The 23,376-nt window shown below is 47.3% G+C and overlaps 1 protein-coding gene across 2 annotated transcripts in view; it reads left to right on the top strand.

The window, feature by feature from the left end:
- The window catches only part of LOC119165011 (FYVE, RhoGEF and PH domain-containing protein 2), a 74,068-nt gene that overhangs the window by 38,603 nt on the left and 12,089 nt on the right, over nucleotides 1-23,376 (top strand). For both annotated transcript variants that reach the window (XM_075873594.1, XM_075873595.1), the window contains exons 2-11: nucleotides 3,368-3,565; nucleotides 5,732-5,826; nucleotides 6,432-6,919; nucleotides 7,788-8,003; nucleotides 9,420-9,567; nucleotides 10,595-10,830; nucleotides 13,382-13,538; nucleotides 14,107-14,194; nucleotides 14,332-14,382; nucleotides 14,756-14,814. In XM_075873594.1, coding sequence (XP_075729709.1) covers nucleotides 3,397-3,565; nucleotides 5,732-5,826; nucleotides 6,432-6,919; nucleotides 7,788-8,003; nucleotides 9,420-9,567; nucleotides 10,595-10,830; nucleotides 13,382-13,538; nucleotides 14,107-14,194; nucleotides 14,332-14,382; nucleotides 14,756-14,814 — 1,707 coding nt within the window. In that variant the 5' untranslated portion in view covers nucleotides 3,368-3,396. The remainder of the gene's footprint in view (nucleotides 1-3,367; nucleotides 3,566-5,731; nucleotides 5,827-6,431; nucleotides 6,920-7,787; nucleotides 8,004-9,419; nucleotides 9,568-10,594; nucleotides 10,831-13,381; nucleotides 13,539-14,106; nucleotides 14,195-14,331; nucleotides 14,383-14,755; nucleotides 14,815-23,376) is intronic.

Raw genomic sequence — 23,376 nt, 5'->3', positions numbered from 1 at the left:
ATCGATACTAATCGATCAGGGCTCAATATACACTCGTGACCTATGTTGTTGTTGTAGTAGCAGGTGTAACGAATCTCTTTTCACGCTTTTCTGCACGACCCAAGAGGATGCTATTCCTTTTGCTATCATAAACGCTTCACAAATATTAGCACCGCACGAACCAATCCCAGTGATTACTGATACACAAACTGCCTGCCGGAATATTGCGAAATGAATGGTCATACGCTACAAACACCGTATCCTGACATCTGCACGTCCCACTTCGTGACACAGGGGGCGTATCGTCTAGACAACTCGACACGCCTCTTTCTATGTCAATGAACCCACTAATGCGGTAGCTTGACAGCTTACAAACTTGGAGTCATTGGAATAGCTGTCCAACCGAGACGATGCACCGAATGAAGCATTAAACTACGCTGACACACTACAGTATTGCCGACAAAGCCGCATGCACTTCCCGCCACCATACACATTCATCAACCGAGAGTACACTGTTGCCCGGCGGCAGCTTCAGACTGATTCATTCTCTTGCCTTTGGATCCTTCATCGCTTCCACACTACGAAAAAATCCCTCGTAATGTCTTTATTATGGAGCCAAACCCACGGTGTATCACTGCACCTGGGAATGTCGGCAAACTCTGCGCTACGGCCCTTCATCTTCATGTTCATCCTGGGAGACTGCGTTGACCAGCTCAGAGCCGCAGGAGCAGCGCCGGCTGATCCAGAGGACACGTGGTGTGGCGTGAGCCAATGGAGTCCTGAACTAAGGGCTCCACAGGAGGAGGACGACCCTTTCGGCCTGCATGAATTAAAGTTACAACGAAAGCTGTTATGAGCATTTCCGATGGAGGCGGAAATGTTGTAGGCCCGTGTGCTCAGATTTGGGTGCACGTTAAAGAACCCCAGGTGGTCCAAATTTCCGGAGCCCTCCACTACGGCGTCTCTCATAATCATATAGTGGTTTTGGGACGTTAAACCCCACATATCAATCAATCAATCAATCAATCAATCAATCAATCAATCAATCAATCAATCGAAAGCTGTTATGAGACCACAAGTCAGGTCTCGCACAGTGCTGTAGTTGTCCGCCGCCGCCACCGGTATCCGTAACCACATCGCACGGAATTAGAAAAAAAGAAACAGTAATAAAGGCACAGTGGGGCTCTAACCCGGGTGCGCTCGGTGCCAGCCCTGTATTCTACCACTGAGCTACGATGGTGCTTGTGACTTGTTGGCAAATTTGCCTTAGGCAGGCTTCATGTCGGGAAAGCAATCGCGTTAATGCGACTTATAAAGCGTTTTAAAACTGCGAAACAGCAAGCAGTCGTCGCACAATGGGAATAGCGCAACGAGTGGGTCGTCCAATGCGCCAACCCATTACAAAAGCTTGTTTTTGTTCAGCTACTAAATGTGGCGCATACCCACTTCAGCCATAACATCTCATCGTCGTCAACCACTGCATGAACAATTGGCACAAAATTCCTCGCAATAGTTTAGCGGAGAGCACGCTTCTCAGAAGAATGACGAAAAATAGCATAGCGAATGCTGGCCTACTACCCTAAAGTTTTCATTATTGATGCCGTAGTCGGCATCAAGCAAGTGTGCCTGCAGCAGTTGCCCAATGAGTGTTTAGAAGAGGCTCTGAAAGGCCCCCCTTCTAGCTTTCGCTGTGGCGGTGCTGCGCCTTCGGAGCAAGCCGGGTGTTTCTCTCTCTCTCTCCCTCTGTCCTGCATGTATTTTTATACGTGTTTTCTTCAACAAAACTTTCAGTTGGCAATCAGGGTTCATTCTCGTGTCGCCGTCATGTACGGCATAATTTACGTCCGCCTCGTAAAGTTGGGCTGATTTTAATGTGACAATTCCACCTTCCTCATACGAGCTACGAGCTTCGCACATCATCGATATCCACAGTACGTGAGATCTACTATTTTTTCTCACTTTTCAAAACCTCACAAATGGTTGAGACGAAAATGAACTATCGTATCGACTCGCTTACTACCAGCATTCCTTAGTACGGGTTAGCGTCGGCGAAATCCGATGTCGGCTGCTGTTGACAAACATCGCCTGTAGCGTTGTTGCCTTGATTTGGCTCAGTGATCACTTACGCTGGCTAGGCTGTCGTCAATGTTTCTAGTCTGATAATACACACTGGCTAAAATGATAGGTAATTATTGGCTATAGAACACTGAGTGGTTTCGAATTTTCGACAATATTTGGCAACGCGGTGTTAAGAAGTGACACAGCCTTCATTCAGTCCTACTAGAAACTCAGTTTAACCAGTGATTTGACTCGTCTATAACAGTATTGTAAGCGCGGAACGCTTTAATTAGGGGCCCGAATTGTATTCTTTCGTCGTCATTTGGCGCGACGCAGACGCCACGTATAACATAGCCATCTGTAGCACAGCCTTGCATAGCAAGGAGGTGGGAAAAGGGGAATGAGGTGGAGGAGGACCGATAGGAGGATGGAGAGCAGGGGGAGGGTAATATGCTCTCATCGGTTGGCGTCATATAATGCCTTACCAACTAGCCCCCCCTCCCCCTTCACGCATGCTCCTTGAGTTCGTCTCTAAAGGACAGGAGAATTATATTCAAGTTTCCTTTATTTCGACACTGATTGCGAAACATATGCTAGCACAGGAGCAAAAAAAGTTGCTACAACAGCCGATTAATAAAGGCCTTCGACCCTACAGAATGCGGCAGCAGACAGCCGATGCTTTTCACGCCTGAGCAAAAAAAAAAAAGGCTGCAGTGCATCGATACATAAACTATTGGAAATAGAATACTGATATGCGTTTTACAAAGATATTACGTCACGAATATTTCTTTTTTACATGCATACCGAGACACACATAATTTTTGCGAACAGTACACAGCTTTCCGGTAGCATGGTGACAGCGGGATATGCACCACATATGCACCACAGTTAAACCATACAGATTTCGATGCACATAAATGTATCTAAAATGGCTTTCACACACAACCAAAATGAAAGATATCTCACAACAAACTAGAAAAAGAAACTCAAGTATGGCATACATTACTCACATATAGCCGCGTGGCTAGGAAAAAAAAACACTGCTTTAGCATTCGACGCCAACTGACATTTTATTTATGTTTTTCCCCTCAGACAAACATAGAGTATGGTAGCTGGTATTTTCTATCACTGGTTCGCAAAAAAAAAAAAAAGGGGGTGGGGGGGAGAGCCCAAGTTTCTCGCCATCGAGTATTATATTTTACACGAAGTGGCTTGCTGAAATCACAAAGGACTTGAACTGGGACCCGCACAAACAACTGCTCTTCACTTTCTATGTACAGAGTTTACAATTAGTGCAACTGCATAATTTCTCTCTCTCTCTCTTCTGCAGGACGGTCGTGTGTATCGCCGTTCAGCGCTATGCGGGGAGGGGCTGGAGGCTGCAGTTCTCCGGACGGCGCTGCCTCGCGCCGGCTGTCCCGGTGGACGCTGCTGCTGCGTCAGCGGTCCTCGCAGTCCGGCAGCTTCGAGTCTGATACGCCACCCCGTCGCTGCTCCATAGTGTCCGGCACCGCTGAGCACGCATCGGGTGAGTAGACAACATGAGGTGGCCGCAATTGACCGAATTCCGTGAAGGAGCATAGATAGATAGATAGATAGATAGATAGATAGATAGATAGATAGATAGATAGATAGATAGATAGATAGATAGATAGATAGATAGATAGATAGATAGATAGATAGATAGATAGATAGATAGATAGATAGAAAGTAGTTAGTTAGGTAGGTAGGTAGGTAGGTAGGTAGGTAGGTAGGTAGGTAGGTAGGTAAGTAAGTCGGTAGGTGGGTAAGTAAGCTAGAAAATTGTTAAAAATGCAAGAGAATATGCGTAAACATTACGTCATGAAGAACACACAGAAAAACAATGTTTACTCGGCCAACAACAATGTTCACACACAAAAATGTTCGCTGTTTACACCAGAGTACATTTCAAGGTTTCTTACATAGGCTGATCACACAACATACACTGGGCGCTAGCCCGTACTTTAAACGCAGCCGTCTTGAATAATGAGAAACGGCGGAAAACATGTGACCAAAAGTATTTTTAAATAATTGGCAATGTGAACAATAATTGTTTATAACAATCAGTGTCTTTCTGATATTCCTGATTCTTCTGAGACGGCGCTAGTGCACGTAGACGCAGTTTTTGAGAATGGACGTTCTCGTGCGTTAATTAATTACATGCTACTATACTATTGCAATAGCAATTATATGGACACTCTCGGCTGGATTTTTCTGGTGGCGTCTACGTCAGCGTCATTCACCGTATATGTAGACGTATCTACATATATGAAAATGCAAGAAAGAAAGAAAAAAGCCCAGTAATGACTCCGGTGCGTGGAATCAAACTTGGGCCCTCTCAATCGTGAGTGCGAGGCGTTAACCACTGGGCCACCGAGGAGCACGTCCTTCAGTGTTCAAACGGCAAGCTAAATATATCTACCACTTACCGCTGCTCACGGGCATCTCGGGGGGAATCATCGTGTTTTCAGCATTACCAACAAGATGGCGCAATGTGCGCGCGTCGCCACATCGCGTGACGGCGCGCTCTCTAATCTCCCACGCGTAGTTTGCTCCGCTTAGAGGAGAGGAGCGACGCTACCTCGCGCACCCTTATTTCGCGGTGGGGTGCCGGCGAAGATCGTATATTTTGACTGGCCCCGGGCTTTACCTTGAACAATTTTGTTGTTGATAGCGGGCGCACAAAGGTCACTGAAATCATAGCAGTCGCAGTTTGTGAAAAGCGCGCGCTTTTCAGACACAGCGAAGTAACAACTGAAACGCTTATTCGCGTGAATCTGTACCTGTCAGTACGTTTCATGCGTCATTTGTGCGCGAGAAACGCGGGGTACGTTTTGATCTACTTACCATACTGTGCGTGACCTCCCAAATTGTTGCTATCGCGTTCATTGCTTTGCCGTTGCAGCAAAGCCGTGACTTTTTGTTATTGATAACTTGAAGACACAGATTAATATGTAAATGTAAAGGAGAAGCCAGAATTTAAAACAGAACGCTCGTTGACTCTCATGTGACGGCAAAGCATACCTGGTGATGCTAAAATGTGGAGACTGAAAGCTTCTCCCTCTACCATGTATTCAGCGTTCACGCTCGGCTGCATGCTCTCAAGAAACTTTAAGTGTGGCGAATATGCGCTACAGCTCTAGTCATGCAGAAGTTCCCGGTTATCGTCGTACGCTGATGCACATTGATGCGCATGTGCAGTTTGTGCATGGGTGCATAGAAATTCTATAAAGGCATTTGTGTTCAAACACTGCTGAATTACCTGCGATAATACGCGAGCAAAGCCCTTATGAACATGTGTGCGCTACAACGCGCCAGCGCGTGCCTTGTCCTCATTTCCCTCTTCTTATCCTCGTCCTTTCCCTATAAAGGAAGAGAGGGTGGAGATACGTGGAGCTGCGCGTCCTTTCATTTCATAGAGAGAGGGTGCGCATAGGGATAGGGCACTGCGCGCTCCAATGGGCCGCAACATGTCGGTATGGTAAGGGCTTGAGACAAGTGTGCCGTGCCAATCTTGTGCAGAACTTCTACACTTCGTACGAGGTTATGCCAGATCCCATTTATTGGGCATTTAGCCTCTCTGCCCGCAGTAACGCTTCATCTGCTTATCGATATCAGCTGCGGTATTAAACTTATCGTTGATCAATGACAAAACATCCGTGGCTCATTACAGGGGTCTGTGGAAGCGAGGAAGTTCAACTGGTGGCGTACACGAGGAGAAGCAGCCTGGTTTTGCTTTCTGCCATGGCGGACTGCGCTGGAATACAGGTGAGATGTTCTGCTTCTATGATCACAGTGCTATTCTGTGTGCTATATGACAAGCTATAACGCTGACAAGCACTCTGGTTCGATGCGAAGGGCGTTTCTGAAGTATATGATGAAGCTCGCAGAGAAGTGTTACTGGTGTACGTACGTACGTACGTAAGTCATACGTACATACATACATACATACATACATACATACATACATACATACATACATACATACATACATACATACATACATACATACATACATACATACATACATACATACATACATACATACATACATACCGCCAACACGACTTTGCTTCTCAAAATTTATAGTTAGGTTAACGTTTATACAGCGACGATAGACTTATTACTTACTTGTGCAGGCTGACAACTGACGCTTAGAGAAAGAGAGAGAGAGAAAAAGAAAGAACTTTATTGAATTATCCACTTGACGACTATACCAGCCCCGCGATGTTCCCCATGCCGGCGCGAACAGTTTTATAGAAGCAATAATACCATACAAAGATGAACACAACGTGGAGTAACGAAGCAGTCGATGTTTCCGAACGTAGACAGGTTTCTGATTTTCCGCGTCGCGTACTCGTCTTCCCTGTTAGGGCATGGCTAGCGGCGCTGTGGACGTCCTGGACGGCGCTGACGTGACGGAAGCCGTCGCTGTAGACGTCGCCGCGACGGACGACCGGGGTGTACCCCCTTTCGAGCACTTCTTGGAGGAAGCGCGGCAGCGTTGTGCCAACGCCACCGAGGAACAGCTGGCCGACTTCGTCAAGAAAAACAGGGACAGCTTCGCACGGTTGCTGCGAATCGAGTCCTGCCGGGTGCGCGGTGCGACCGCTTCCATGGACAGCGGGGGCGCCACAGCCTCGACGTCGATCACGGCAGGAGGTCCCAGCAGTGACCGCGACTCGGGCGTCTTCACGGAGCCCGAAGGAGCGAACGCCAATGGCGTCGCCGGTGGTCCCGCTGCGTCGTCCAGTGAGGGCGACCTCAGGGAAGTCCTCGGAAGGCCTCCCGAACCGGACGCCCTCTCAATGGGATCGGCGGACTTGCGGGCGCTTCTCAGGGGCTGCCCATTCTGGGACAGGTGAGCAGTTTATTGATTGGCTGACAGATTGACTAACTTACTGATTGATTGATCGCAGGAGCGTAGTTCCTGGCTCCATGATCTTGTTATAACAAGGGCACATAAGATATACTGGAGTCGAGTCTTATGCGTAAGAATGGATCAAGGGCACGCAGACCGGAACAGCCGGAATATTGTGTGGCTGCGTAATGTTTTCAACCAACTGAATCTAACAAACCATTAGACCAGGGATGGCATAGGGAGGATCAATTGTTTAATGGTGCTGTAATCTAATAATAATGTTGTAATTAGAAAGTAATTAAATTGGACGAAAAATATCTCCTTTCATTGATGGAACCTGTTAACGCGCGCCTAATGTAAGCACCTGCGATGGGTGCCACGTGACTTCGACAAAACCGGTTCGAACCCACCACCCACATTCCTACGCCTGAGCTGGGATATCAGGCTATGTGAAGACTGATAAAACATTACTTCTTATTGATATTATCTTCATTAAAAGCTCATATTGGCATAGGCCTGTCAATTATCAATTAGTCTTCTGCTTCTCCCTATTACATATATTACTATTAATATTAATTATCTTGTAATACGTCACCGTTTCCATGATGACTGCTGCTTGTACTTTTTGCCATTCATAACCAAGGACGGTAAGCGTGCCAGCATGGACATAAGAGAGAAAAGACAGGACTTCTTTCTCGTATCCGCGATCGCACGCCAGCAGTTTTTTTTTAGGATGAATCCGAATACCAACTGTTGAGCTTTCTATCATTCTAATTATCGTTGTGGCCCATGATTCTGCAAATGCCTACAGTTCTTTCCGTAGATCTCCCGCTCCAATACAGGTGACATCCTCTTGCTGTCTTCCCAGGGCCAGCGGCGCTTTCTTGAGCGACGCCGTGTCCGAGCCCCAGCTGAGGCCCAAACCCCCGCGTCCGTTCTCCGAATTCCCGACGACGCTGCAGGTCGGCGCATGCGGCAGCGCCACGAACGCGTTCGGTGGCATTCCGAGCCGGATGAGTTCTTCGTTTCACTTCACCACCACGAGGACGCACTTCGAGTACTGCGGGGAGACCAACACATTCAGGTGAGGCACGATCGAGGTCCGCAAAGTCTATAGGCATACCCACAGGGGAGGTTCGATAGGAGGACATTTTCTAAAACGAGGTATTCAGTCCAAATGCTTTATATTTTGCTTTGGTTTCGGAAATGTAACTTGATGAAGGTGTCATCGTCAGTCCCGAAGATAAGTTCTACAGTTTGTCAAGAAACTACAGGAAGGGGAAAAATGAAAGCCTACATTGAGAAAACTTTTGAACAGAGGGGGTGTGTGTTCGAGACCAACAGATTGTCATACGTATTTTTCCACAGTTTACCAAGGAGACTTGTCCAGAATAAATGCTGCATTACATAGAGGGAACATTCACGAAGACATTCGGGTGTAAGGTGGAAGCTCGGCGGAACGAGGCAAGTTGTTCGCGGTGTTGCGATGAACACGTTCTCGCGCGTTTGCAGCCGCACCAAGCTCGCGGACGCCGGCGAAACGCCACTAGTAAGAGTTCCATAGCTTGCCGGCTTACCGTGTTCAAAGATATCCTATCTTAACCAGCCTCGCATCTTACCCTTGACGTAGACAATGCCCCTTGTCGAAACGTTGGCTTTATCAAAATTGATGATGATGATTACTGGTGTTTCGCGTCCCAAAACCACCATATGATTATCAGTATTATCAGTATTAGCGGTGACGAGTTACCATTATGACGCCTCTGAATAAAGCAGTCTTACCTTCGGAACCTCATGTCTGTATATAAGGGTTGCCGTGTGGATGTAGCAGTGATTATTTATTTGCGGTATCAAATCATAGCGCTTATAACTTAAAATGCGAGGACGCGCAGTGATGCACCTGTGACTGAGCCTTGAAGGAGACATATGCATCACTTCCCGACACGTTGGCTGCTGCCATGGCTTATTTTCAAGAACTTTTCATCTATGACCACATAACTTCTGTTTGCTCCACAGCCTTGCATGCTAAGTTTGCCTTGAAGTGTAAGCTATTACATCAATTATAACGCCTCGAGAAATGCCATTCTTGGTGTCGCAGGTCATGCATCACATTGCCTAACTCCTTGCTGTCAGAAAGTGCCTGTCCTTTCACTGTCTTGACGTTGGAACTCTACCAAAGATTATCTTACTTACTCGCTACATGACAACCTCAACAGGCTGGTTTTCTCTTTATGTGAACCTGAATATCCACTACCTTCATTGGTTATCTAGAATTCATAGAACTGTTTTCGGGTCTCCTGGGGGTACACTGAGTATGATTCATTCCATCGCTCGCGGGACATTGACTGAATTCTCAGGCTTCTTCATTATCCTCGAACTTATAGGGTCTAACTTTGGCAACCCACCAAAGCTTTCTTTTTGTATCGTGGGTGAAACGATTCAGACCTGAGGCTACGAAACGTGAAGCAATGTTGCAAATGTATTTCCTGTCGCCCTCTAGGTTTCGCAACCAGGAGGTGAGCGCGAGCCTTGAGAGCAGCTACGAGAGCTTGTCCGAGAGCGAAGACGAGGAGGAGTCCCCGGATGGCGACGAGCACCACCGCCTGGCAGCGACAACCGCAGCTCGAAGCCCCACTGCGCAGTCGGAGGTAGGCAGTCCTTACCACCACGTGTGCTTTGCATATATTGACGCAACCATGTGGCAGTACATGGAACACGCTGTACGTGGCTTCGAACCCCTTGCGTTTTATTTCCTGCCACCATTGCGTCTGTGTCATTCACGGTACATTTGGTCAAGGTCATAGTTCTAAAACAGTGCAAAAAAGAAGCTCGATAAGAATATTGTTGGCGTTCAAGAAGCACCAAGTCATGAAATGGTTGGAGGCACGTGCTATTCCGGACATCTGCGAATTCTGCCATGCGTTCAGATTGTTCAAGGTGGGCGTCTCGAACCAATTCCTGCAACCGTATACTCATTTGATCGAATTGAGCGGAATCGACAGAGTGGTGAATTCGACAATCCATTTCACTTAACTTTATGTAACGGGAATTCATGTTGATTACACTAAAAAATCTTGGCGTGTGCAGGTCTAATTTTGGGATATCGTGGACATGAACTTTTCTGGCTACTGTCTACGACTTATCTGTAACGTTCTTGCCTTCGAGGAGGCTATATTTGTGGATAGTAGCTAAGTAGTAGTCTAGATCGCCGTGTTGTTTGTCGCGTAAAATTTGTAATTTCGGAAAGTTAAGGACAAACGCATCGTTTAATAAACAAAAGGGAACTTGCATTTGACCTTCACCGAGCGTATCACATAATCGCTGCCAAGATTTGCCGATTCTCCATCGCTAACCTTGGTAACTAACTTGACGGGAAGATTGCTTTCACTATGCAGACTGGCTGCAAAATAAATATCGTTATGTAGAAAGACATAGATAAAGTCATATCTGCGTGCCAACAATGTACTCTTCGTTGGTTACTACTATACATGAACCAGTTGCATTTAGGTAAAGTAGGTTCCGTGGTGCATGGTTTGGTGACTGCAAGTCCTTCCAAACTACAGTATGCAGATCAGATTCTTAACTCCAAAATAGCGCTAAGGAATGAATAATCAAGGCAGGAAGTGCTAGACAGGTATCTATAGGCGTTTCACCTGTGCGCGTCTGTGCTTCAAGCCCGCAGGGCTGGCTGCGGGTCGCGTGGCTGAGGAGCTCCTCAGCACGGAGCGAACGTACGTCGACGTGCTCCGGCTGCTGGACCAGACGCTGGCCTTCCGGCTGGACCAGGAGAACCGCGCCCACTCCATGGTGCCGCAGAATACGGTGGCCACCATCTTTGCGCCCCTCAAGCCGCTCTTCAGGCTTCACCACGACTTCCTGCTTCCCAGACTACAGGAAAGGCTGGACGCCTGGTGGGTCTTGATGACCTGCTACTTCTTATGTACTGTTAAGCTGTACCCAACTAGCCTAAAAGACTCGTGTTGTTATTTCCTTTTTTTTTTGCTTCTTTCCGCTGCTTTTGGAACACCTCTTTCCTATCGTTTTCATTCCGCTTATGCCGTTCCTCGGCAAAGGATAGCCAGCCGGTCTGAAAACTGCCTAACTTCCCGGTCTTCTACTCCACTCTCCCGTTTCTGTGTTAAATTTGGAGCGTCTCTTTCACATGCAAGTTGGCGGTGGCTCGGAAAGTTGGTCAGTTTTCTCATGCTTACAGCACGAACTTAAAGCACGCATTGATTTTAAAATATCTGTTTCCGTATGTATGCATTTTGGATGAGTGTTCAAAGACAATTAGTAAGTGAGCTGACATAACTATAAGCATGCGCAAAGTTTCTTTTCACGGGGGGGGGGGGGGGGAGGTGAATGTTCGTCGCAGTGCATCTCTCCTCCCGATTGATGGATCCGTGGCACAAAATTTAGAAGGTGAGATAATGAGCGAGATAAATTTATAGGGATACATGCACAATATCTACGATATAATAAAGGGCAAATATAGCCTAGAACATATTTAAAATCGCTTTTAAAGTGCACGCTATGCGACGCAGCGAGATACGAAGCTCCTGATGATGGCGTCATCAACTCAGGGGCAATGTAAACAAACCTACGTCACGAGTTTGTGTTGGCTGGCTGCTGTCAACTGCCTTACGCTTGCGCTACGTTTGATTTCCTCTTCCGTGCTTCGCGTGTGCCTGCTGTCAGTACGGTGCCCGCTCGCGCACGCTTTCGAGCGCGGCAAAGAGTTCCCCAATATACACTAGAGGGAACTCTGGGAGATGCAATGTGTCTATGGGAGATGCAATGCACAGCGCTTCAGCGAGCTTAGGAATGATGGGTAGTACGCACATTTGTCTAAACTTCGTACTTCTGGCCTGCTCTTGGCTCCACGTGTGTTCGTGTGGCTTGAAGCTGTTTTTTCACGAAACAAAAAATCAGCAAATGTTCAGCGTTTGCGCTTCACCACCCTATTTTTTTTTTTCGAATTACCTTTCCAAATTGGGTCATGAAGTTCAAAACGGTTGAATCTTTTTTTTTTCCAAAACAAAATCGAAACACAGCAATAAACGAAGCCGCAAGTACGATTCGCCACCCACAAGTACGAAGACTAGGCAAATGTGTGTACTACCCACCATTCCCATGGTCGCTGAACGATCGCAGCGCCAGAGTGCCCTCTAGTCAATTTTTAGGAACTCTAGTATGTTAGCTAATCGGACGCTTTTCTTATTAAGCTCGGCTCGTTGCCCACTTTAATATTGTGATATATCCCGCTCATCTCCTGCGCCACGGACGCCATATAATAACGTGACTGAAGGTGCCGCGATTGAGCGGAACAAGTCGGGAATACACACGCGGATGAAGTAACCTTGTCTACACAAGGACGCAGTTCGGATTGAAAGTGGAGGTTTGACTTGATGAAAAATTCACGTACAGCTGTTGTCGCAGGAACAGGCTTTCGACAGGTGGACCTGTCTTAAACAAAAGCCTTGACTAAGACATTTCGGTTTGTCGAAACGGTGACAGAGTGGCGTTCCCTGTTCAAACATTATTCATCTTTTTGTTGGTTGTTATAATTATAAGCACAGCCAGCGTCAAATTTCTAGGGACCGCGAGACACAAGAAAAGGCTGAATAGTCCCGCTTCTTCGGCAGGCAGCATTGAATTCAGATGCCCCGCCGCGGTGGTCTAGTGGCTAAGGTACTCGGCTGCTGACCCGCAGGTTGCGGGATCGAATCCCGGCTCGGCGGCTGCATTTCCGATGGAGGCGGAAATGTTGTAGGCCCGTGTGCTCAGATTTTGTGCACGTTAAAGAACTCCAAGTGGTCGAAATTTCCGGAGCCCTCCACTACGGCGTCTCTCATAATCATATGGTGGTTTCGGGACGTTAAACCCCCCCATATCAATCAATCAACCAACCAATCAATCAATCAATCAATCAATCAATTGAATTCAGATTACTGACCTCCTCTAAAACGAACTGTTATCGTGTACTGGGCAGTGCAACCGAAAAGATTTAAAAATTTCTGAGAAATTGAAAGGTTTTCTCTGACACAGTGGCCTCTAAACTTTTCACGCCAACTGTACCTTTGTTCTTCAAAGGACTTCCTGTTGACTTTAATAACAATAATTGTAATAAAGTAATATCTGGGATTTAACGTCCCGAAACGACAGCGTGATAACGAAAGCTGTCGTATATAGCGGAGAGCTCCGGAAAATTCGACCACCTGGTGTTCTTTAACTTACGCTGACATCGCACAGTACCGCGGGCCTCTTTCATTGCGCCTCCGTCGAAAGGCATTTGCTGATGCGGGAATCGAACCCGGTACCATAGGGTGAGCAGTAGAGCACCATAACCGCTTACGCCACCGCGCCGCACGGGTTGACATTCGCAGAATGCCTCTCGAGATGCAATAGTGCGTATCGCGGCGATACTGCAGTAATAGATTCCGCGGTGTTTTGTCTGTGCAGGGAGCGTGAACCTCGCATCGGGGACGTGATGAAGGACTTCGCGCCGTTCCTGAAGATGTACGCCGAGTACGTGAAGAACTTCGACCAGTCCGTCCAGCTGCTCGCCTCGTGCTATGCCAAGCACCCGCGCTTTGCCGCCGTCGTCGACGAGATTCACGTGAGCGGGCATGGCACTACGTGTGCCGTATGCGTATGTATAGAACGTTCTACGTACTGTCACGAGTGATGTGAGCTGGAATACTGAATCCATGTTTAATTAACAGTTACTTGTACGATACCGACACGAATGTAAGTATGGCAACATCAATGATACCTCTGTGCTTGGACATTCACTGTCATGAACACTTCACCGCTTCCCGAATGCGTTTATTACCGGCCCGAGGCCAGGGGGTTCCCCTATAGCTCCATACCGTCTCCAAAATTCTGATGGAGGAAGTGTTTTATCTTAATTACGTGATAAGAATATGAGGTTTTTTAAAATTTTTAAGGTTTTCAGCAAGAGCCCTCTTGCCCCACTCCACCAAAATGTTCCTGACTACGGGCAACGTTTAGCCGCTATGACCTTTGGAATGTAACTTTACTGTTGCAGCTCAAGTTGTTCAAAACTACATACGCCGGCGTTTTTATTTGTTTTGCTTTTGTCTCTTTACATCTCTTGGACGTTTTTTTTATTTTCCCTATAGCAGTGATCTTCGCGTGACACTTTTGCCCCTTCTTGCCCGCAGGCGATGCCTGAATGCAAAAACCTCACAGTGCAGCACCACATGCTCACACCTGTACAGAGAGTGCCCCGATATCAATTGCTGCTCAAAGGTATGTGCATGCTTTCGCGTACTTTAATGGAGAGCTGTTGTGTAATATCAATGAGTAATTGAAGGAAAGTTCTTCCTCTTTTCTGAGCTGTATTGTATCTATAGGGTGGCACTTCAATGTCCTCCTTCCTATTGCAGAGTACCTGAAGAAATTGCCAGAGTGCTCTCCCGACAAAGACGACACGGAAAGTAAGTCTGCCTTAGTGCACACGACTACTCCAAAATATGACCCCTCAACTGGCATTTGTTTTGCTTCGTGATCAGTTGTGGCCTTCCAATTTGAAGTGAGGGCAACAAATCAAGCAGAAAATGTTCTGACGTTTGTACTGAGTGCACTGTGAAGTTTTGTACTTCTTGAAAGTCGTCGGCAGCTGGGAACTTGAGAAAGGGTGAACTTGAGTGCACCAGAATTCTTTTACCTTATTTTACACAAGACATTCTGTTGAGGTCTTCACTGGCTGTCTGACTCTGCTCCCCATAAAAAAATCCTGCCTCGTGAATTTTTACAGGCAATTTTTTTAGACTGTGCTGGTGTGACTTTTGCCTCCTCATGTTACTTTAGGAGCACTGGAGCTGGTGTCCAAGGCAGCCGACCACGCCAATCAGGCCATGAAGAAAATTGTGAGTGCGCTTTTATTTATACTGACCACTGCTAATAAATGACTGCCCGCTGTTCAATATATATATATATATATATATATATATATATATATATATATATATATATATATATATATATATATATATATATATATATATATATATATATGGCTTGTATGCAGAAGAATAACTTCGGTTGCCGCAAGGTTATAAATATGAAAGTAGATGCGCTTTCACACAACAACTGTTTATTGTGCCGACGTTTCGACGGGAACCCCGTCTTTTTCAAGGCATAATACTATTTACACATGTTCCGTGTTTTCTTATAGCCTGTCGAGACAGGAGGGAAGGGGTCAAAAGAAAAGTAAAAAAAGGAAAAAAAGAAAGAAAAGAGAGAGAGAGAAACGAAAAAGAAACAGCGAAACGGGAGGACAAACATTAAATAAAATATAGAAAATCTAGGAGAAGAAGCAAGACCCACACGGCGTAATTAGAAAGGGGCAGCATCTCAACAGAGTAGGGCAGAGGTAGATGAGCAATGTCATCATTGTCAACAATACCTCCCCCATATACCCACTCTTCCCCAAGTGGGCAGTGAGCCGCCGTTCTTGTATTTCACCTTTCCGTGTAGTCCGTGTATATATATATATATATATATATATATATATATATATATATATATATATATATATATATATATATATATATATATATATATATATATATATATATATATATATATATATATATATATTGTCGCAGTGCAACGCGAACAAAAGATGACAGCAGCTTATGGTAGCGAAAAGAGCGTATTCAGGTTCAGCTGTACAGCAAGATGCCTGCTTCGTTGTCGTCCCGAAAAACCACCTGACCCACTAGCTGGAATCTACAAAACATTATTATCATCGTTCTTTTTCATATAAACACGTGTCACTTGCCCCTCCTTATAAGAGCATCGCCCCGATGCTGATGCAGACGTACAGTATTTTTTTTTAACGTGCAGTCAGTCACTCACGTACGGCTTCATACGCACTACATGAACAAGTTCAGGCTGGTGCTGGCGACGCCTCGGGCATTGGGGACTGTCGGAGACAACCTCGTAGGTGACGTCACTTAGCTGGCGCGATACTCGGTATGGCCCGAAATATCGCCTTAGCAGCTTCTCAGACAGTCCACGTTTTCGTACGGGTGTCCAGACCCACACTCTGTCACCGATTTTGTACGTTACAGTTCTATGGCGAGCATTGTAGCGGCCTGCATCGTAGTCTTGTCGCTGGTGGATCCGTAAGCGGGCGAGCTGTCTAGCTTCTTCCGCGCGTTCAGTGAACACGTCAGCGCCTGTGTCGGTAGCGTCCCATTCATGTGGCAACATCGCATCCAGCATAGTCCGTACCTCCCATCCGTGAACCAAGCTGAAAGGAGTCATGCGAGTCGTCTCTTGTTTAGCCGTATTGTATGCGAACGTGATATAGGGTAAAATCTCGTCCCAATTCTTATGTTGGATGTCCACGTACATCGACAGCATGTCTTCAATCGTCTTATTGAGGCGCTCCGTTAGTCCATTTGTTTGCGGGTGGTACGCAGTGGTCTTACGGTGAGTCGTTCCACTAAGCATCAGGACGTGGTCTAAAATAGCTGCCGTAAATGCGCTTCCGCGGTCCGTGATCACGATAGTCGGAGCACCGTGGCGTAGCACAATATTTTCTATGAAAAATCTCGCCACTCCCACTGCGGTGCTCTTTTGAATAGCTTTTGTTTCGGCATACCTGGTTAGGTAGTCTGTTGCGACTATAACCCAGCGATTCCCTGCAGTAGAAGTAGGAAGGGGTCCCAAAATATCCATTCCTATCTGTTCAAACGATGTACGTGGAACCTGTACTGGTTGCAGCTGACCGGCGGGTTTCTTTGGAGGTGACTTGCGGCGCTGGCAATCGATGCAAGTGTGAACGCGGTGCTTGACGGCTGTTGTGAGTCGTGGCCAGTAGTATCCCTGCTGTACTCTTGCCAATGTGCGAGTGTAGCCTAAATGGCCAGACGTCGGCTCATTGTGACATGCTTGGAGCACTTCAGTTCGAAGAGGTGCAGGAATAACAAGCAAATAGGGAGCTCCGATGGACGAAAAGTTTCTCTTGTAGAGGACGCCATTGCGTAAGCAAAACGACGATAATGTCCTTGCAAAGACTTTAGGTGCCCTCCAAGAACGTCCGTCCACGTAATTAATCAAATCAAGCAATTCAGGGTCACTTCGTTGTTGTTGGGCAATCGTGGACGCGTCGAGAACACCAAGGAAGGCCATATCGTCGTCGTCAGAAAGAGAAGCTGACTGTACTGGTGATCGAGACAGGCAGTCGGCGTCCGTATGGCGCTTCCCAGACTTGTGTATGACCGTCATATCAAACTCTTGTAACTTCAGACTCCAGCGTGCTAATCGGCCGGTTGGATCTCTTAAATTAGTCAACCAACAGAGGGAATGATGGTCACTTATAACTTTGAAAGGGCGGCCATACAAGTACGGGCGAAATTTCATAACTGCCCAGACCACGGCGAGGCATTCTTTCTCAGTTGTTGAATAATTGGCCTCAGCGCGTGTTAGCGTCCTGCTTGCGTAGGCGATCATTCGTTCCGTGTCTTCTTGCCATTGCACAAGCAGAGCTCCGAGGCCTACATTGCTTGCGTCAGTGTGAAGCATTGTTGGCGCTTGTTCGTCGAAGTGAGCAAGCACTGGGGGTGTTTGAAGACGTTGGCGGAGGTCATTAAACGATGCTTGCTGTTCCTGATTCCACTCAAAGGTGCCGTCGTCTCTAGTGAGGCGAGTTAACGGCGACGCAATCCGTGCAAAGTAGGCGATGAACCGGCGATAGTAGGCGCATAGGCCCAGAAAGCGCCTGACAGCTTTCTTATCGGACGGTACTGGGAACTGTGCCACAGCCGCAAGTTTTTCGGGATCAGGCCGAACGCCGGTACAGCTGACGACATGACCAAGAAACAGCAGTTCTTCAAAACAAAAGTGGCATTTCTCTGGTTTCAATGTGAGGCCTGCGGAGCGTATGGCTCGTAAAACAACTTCTAGCCTCTTGAGATGCTCTTCAAAAGTTGGGGAAGACACTATGACATCGTCTAGATAAACTAAACAGGTCTTCCATTTTAACCCTGAAAGTACAGTGTCCATGAGCCTTTGAAAAGTAGCGGGCGCTGAGCACAGACCGAAGGGTAGAACTTTAAATTCATATAAACCATCCGGCGTCACAAAAGCGGTTTTTCCCGATCTCTTGGGTCTACCTCGATCTGCCAATATCCACTTCTGAGGTCCATTGAAGAAAAGTAGCGAGCGTTCCGAAGCCTATCGAGGGTGTCATCAATACGTGGAAGCGGATACACATCTTTCTTAGTCACTTGATTCAGCTTCCTGTAATCCACGCAAAAACGCAGGGTACCGTCCTTTTTCTTAACTAATACTACAGGCGATGCCCACGGGCTCTGTGATGGCTGAATCACATCATCTTCAAGCATTTTAGCGACTTGTTGCTGTATCACTTCCCGTTCCTTTGGAGCCACACGATAGGGATTCTGGTGTATAGGCCTTGCTTTGTCGTGGGTAATTATTCGATGCTTTGTTAGCGGCGTTCGACCGACCCGTGATGTCGATGAAAAGCAGTCCTGGAATTCAGCTAGCAGCTCAAGAAGTCTAGTTCGTTCGTCCCTTGACAACGTAGTACCAACGTCAAGATTAGGTAGTGATTCTTCTTGAGGTGCTTCGTCTAGGGCCGATAAACTGCCTTGGATTTCTGCAGTAGTGTCAAAGTAAGCGACGGCTGTACCCTTCGGGAGATGTCGGCGCTCACTGCTGAAGTTAGTGAGCAGCAAGTTTGTGCGTCCAGCAGTGACAGTGACAAGACCTCGAGCAACTGAAATACCGTGGCTAAATATCAGTGAGCTTATTTGGTCAGCAATGCCGTCACCGTCAAACGGCTCATCCCCTGCCACCGAAACAAGCGTACACGATCGTGGCGGGAAGACCACATCGTCATCCGTCAGACGCAAAGGCCCTGAACAAGACGTATGTCTCAGCTCTGAACAATCGACTAAAGTAGGGCTGTTGTTGCGAAATGTAATGACACTGTCAGGGATGTTGATCACGGCGCTATGTTCTCTCAAGAAATCCATTCCGATAATCAGGTCTTTACAGCATGAAGCGAGAACGACGAACGTCGTCACGAAAGTAGAGCCACCGATGTCGAGCCTTGCTGTGCACATTCCGACAGGCATTAGTAATTGGCCGCCTGCCGTCCTTAAGTGAGGTCCTGTCCACGCTGTCTTTACTTTCTTGAGGCGGACGGCAAGGTCATCATTGATAATAGAGAAGTCAGCCCCGGTGTCGACTAAAGCTTTGACTTGCTGTCCATCCACAAGAACGGTAAGGCCCGGGGTCATGGTTTCGTCGGTATTACGTCTTGTCGGCTTTACAGCGTCCTGAGGTGGGAGTAATGGGGGCTTTTTTTCTTCGTATTGACAGCCTGCAACCTTACCCCCTGAGGTCGCCGCCTTTAGTTTCCCCGGTGTGGGCTGGGTGACCTCGCTCCTCTGGTGTCGGCAAAAGTGCGGCGCTGCTGACTGGGCAGGAGAAGGAGAACGTGGTCGATGTCGGAAGACTGGCTCGTAATCAGTTGTAGCCTCGTCATCATTGTTACGGCGGCCGTCGAATGGGTGTCGAGGTACCGGAGGTCCTTGAGAACCGACATCTCCACGGCGGGATACGTACTCGTTGGCTTGTCGAATGTCAAACCGTGGCCTGAGAGGACGAGACGGATCAGCGCGGTGCCAGCAATAGCGGGCTATGTGGCCTACACTTCCGCAGTTGAAACAGAGTGGACGCCTGTCGGCAGTGCGCCAGGTGTCTGTTCGGCGAAGCTGTGGTTGCCGTGATGACTCCTCACGCGACGAAGGCCATGGCAAGCCAGAAGACGACTGGTCGTATGGGGGCTGGATGGATGGGCGCCACGATGTCTCCCCTAGTGGTGGTGACCAAGGAACAGTTGCAGGTGGCGGGTAGTATGAAGGCGGAGCGGGTGGAGAGCTTCGAAGGGCGGAGGCGTACGTCATGGGACGTTGTTCGGGGGCAGGATCAGCTGTCGAGAATGCTTGGCGGATTTCGTCACGGACGACTTGAGCGACGGATGCCATGGGTGTATCCACTACCGGAGTCCGCAGCCTTTGCAATTCTTCACGAACAATCTCTCTAATTATGTCACGTAAGGAGCCATGACTGTCAAACGTCACAGCGGCGGCCTGAGTTTGGGGGCTGCTGCACAAGCGGTCATATTGTCGGCAGCGCTGGTGAAGGGCCCACTCGATAGCCGACGCTTCTTTGATGAAGTCCTCGACAGTGCTTGGCGGGTTGCGCAGAAGTCCGGCGAACAGCTGCTCTTTCACGCCGCGCATGAGGTAGTGCAACTTCCTATCTTCAGTCATCTGCGGGTCAGCCCTCCGAAATAAACGTGTCATGTCTTCGGCGAACATGGCGACCGTTTCATTGGGTTTTTGGACCCTTAGCTCTAGTAGTTGGTGGGCGCGGTCACGTCTGTCGACATTGGCAAAAGTTTCAACCATCTTCTGGTGAAAGTCGGTCCATGTGGACAGGTTGCCTTCTCTGTTCTCGTACCAAGTACGAGCGCTGTCATCGAGATAGAAGTAGGCCCGGCCGAGCTTTTCCTGAGCAGACCAGTGGTTGATCTTCGCAACACGGTCATAGTGGTCTAACCAGTCTTCTACATCTTCGTGTGCGCCACCACCAAAGCGTTTAGGCTCCAGTGATTGAAAAAACGTTACCTGGGATGGAGCGGGAGCACTGGTGCCGAGAAGTACAGGCTGGGGGCTGGTGTTAGCCATTTCTTGATGTCTGGTAGAGGTTTTCTGTGAGGGGTTGCAGTCTGGAGGAATACCTCGTAGCCGACGACTGAATCGATGGACAGGGGTTGCAGTAGGCACGTCCGGGCTAGATGAACGGCTCCCACTAGGACTGTGAAGCATCGGGCAGCGTCACGGCCCAGCTCCTCCACCAGTGTCGCAGTGCAACGCGAACAAAAGATGACAGCAGCTTACGGTAGCGAAAAGAGCGTATTCAGGTTCAGCTGTACAGCAAGATGCCTGCTTCGTTGTCGTCCCGAAAAACCACCTGACCCACTAGCTGGAATCTACCAAACATTATTATCATCGTTCTTTTTCATATAAACACGTGTCAATGTATATATATATATATATATATATATATATATATATATATATATATATATATATATATATATATATATATATATATATATATATATATATATATATATATATATATATATATATATATATATATATAACCTTGAACCTTAAAAGCTCGTAAAACAAAAATAAATATTGTATTGACGCGTTGACTCACTGATGCAACTGTTCGCGTGAGAGGCCTATACCATCAATGAATGACCGCTTTGAGTTTTCTTATGAGACAAATGAATTAATTAGGACGTTGTCTGTTCAGCAGTAATTCACTATTTCAAGAAACAGTCAATGTAGGTTCGGCTGCTGAACTTAAAAAAAAAAAAACATTTCTCTTCTGCGCACGATCTACGAGATAATGTTGCTTCGGTAAGGTCCTGGCCGGAGCGAACCAGCCACATGTAATACGCAGTTAAAATTAAAACAATATAAAAAAGTTGATCGCTTAGTTCATGATTGCCTCCTTAGAGACCGCGCTGGTATGGGTAATGTTATTAGATGACATATGTTGAAAGCATGTCTGGTGAAAAAACAAACGTTAATTAGAATCAATTTACGTTACGTTAGCATCGAACGTAAAAACCTCATTACTCTTACTGATCGACTCTTACCCCAGTCTCGAAAAACAGTCTATACGCAGTTCATGATAGTTCATGCCTTCTCGTTCTTCTTCGATCCATTTTCTTTTTTTTTTCGTATTCGGGTTTTCTTGCAGCCCAGCCCAGTCAGAAACTGATGGTTTCTCCTTAACACAGTGATCAAAGTATTATCCCTGGTTCAGTTAGCGCAGGTAACTTTCAGAAGGAGGCTGAACATACTGAACATACTGAACCACGAAGTCGAGCATAAAAGATTGAAATGCAATATATCTCAGCCTCAACTCTATGTCTGGTGATTGCAGTTCTTATTCTGCCGAAGTCGAGCAGGATTTCAATTTCAACTCGACTCTGCATGATGAATGAAGTATTTCTAAGGGGGGTCTGTAGGTACTGCAAAACGCGATGTGGATCTACGCATAAGCGTGGTCGCGGTTCTGGGACGTAAAGCCCCCGACATTTTATTACGTGAAAATGCGTGGCCTGATGCGTTTATTTTCAAGCGTCACCGTGGAAAGTATTGGTATGTAGCTCAGTGCTGCAAGGCTAGTATAATAATAATTACTGGGATTTCAAGTCCCAAAAGAACTATGTCATAACGAGGCACATCATTTTGTAGGACTTCGTAAATTTCGACCACCTGAGGTTTTTCAACGAACACATAACTGAGTCCGCGATCTTTTAGCGTTTCACCTCGATCGAATTGCAGACGCTGGGACGGGGATTCGACCCCGTGACTTTTGTGCCAGCACTCGAGTACCATAGCCAATAGACCACCGCGACGGATGTGCTACAAGGCTGCTCTAAAATGCGACTGCACGCTTGTCCAAGGGATGCTCATTCGAGACCTCCAAGCGCTGAATGAAGTAAACGCCCCCCCCCCCCCCCCACCGATTGTCTGCACTGTTCCGCTAGTAGACAAAGCTGGCATTGTCTCGTTCCGTCGGTTTGCTGTGAGCGATCCTTACTCTACGTTCTGGCAGCTGCTTCTTCAGCTGTCCTGAAGTAAGTGAATCAACCTCAGGGAAGTGGCGGGGCGCGAAGGCGTTGAAGGCTGCTCTCAGCAGCCGACTCCCCGTGCCGCAGAAATAGCGTTGGTCGAAGCGGACCCTCTTGATGCTTGTGCACGGTCGGCGATGCGGGGAAGAGATACGTTGTTTGCGGAAGCTCCGTGGATCCAGTTCAGGGGCACGCGAAGACGGCACCAGCCGTAATAGATGAGCACTGAAATAGCTCAAGGTCGGCGGGCTCGCCACAGCAGCAATGGTCTTGCTGTCACTGTGTGACAAGAGGCCGATTCTGTTGCGGCGAGCTTTCCGACCTTGGCAATGCCTTCTGTGTTATGAAAGCACGAGTACCGGAAGATATGTGTCAGTCTAACAAAGAATTGTAAAGAATTGGGTGCGTATTGGCTGTTCTCATTTGCGCTCTACTTGGACATACGCACTGTGGTGTTGTGGCTATACGATTCTTGACGGCTGACCAGACGGTCTCGGGATCGAATATCGGCCGTGGCGGCCTCATTTCGATAGAGGTAAAGTGCAAGAGGTTCTTGGGCTTTGATTCAGGTGCGTGTTAAAGAACGCCAAGTGGTTGACGTTTTCGGAGCTCCCCACGTCGTCTCTCGTAATCACATCGTGGTTTTGGGATTTAAAACACCAACAACTAGTATTATTCCTGATAAACTTCGTGAATAAGATGACCGAATTATTTCTGCCTCTGT

Source organism: Rhipicephalus microplus, chromosome 9, assembly GCF_043290135.1.
Source record: "Rhipicephalus microplus isolate Deutch F79 chromosome 9, USDA_Rmic, whole genome shotgun sequence".
Lineage (NCBI taxonomy): Eukaryota > Metazoa > Arthropoda > Arachnida > Ixodida > Ixodidae > Rhipicephalus > Rhipicephalus microplus.
This window is presented reverse-complemented; position numbering and strand designations above follow the sequence as displayed.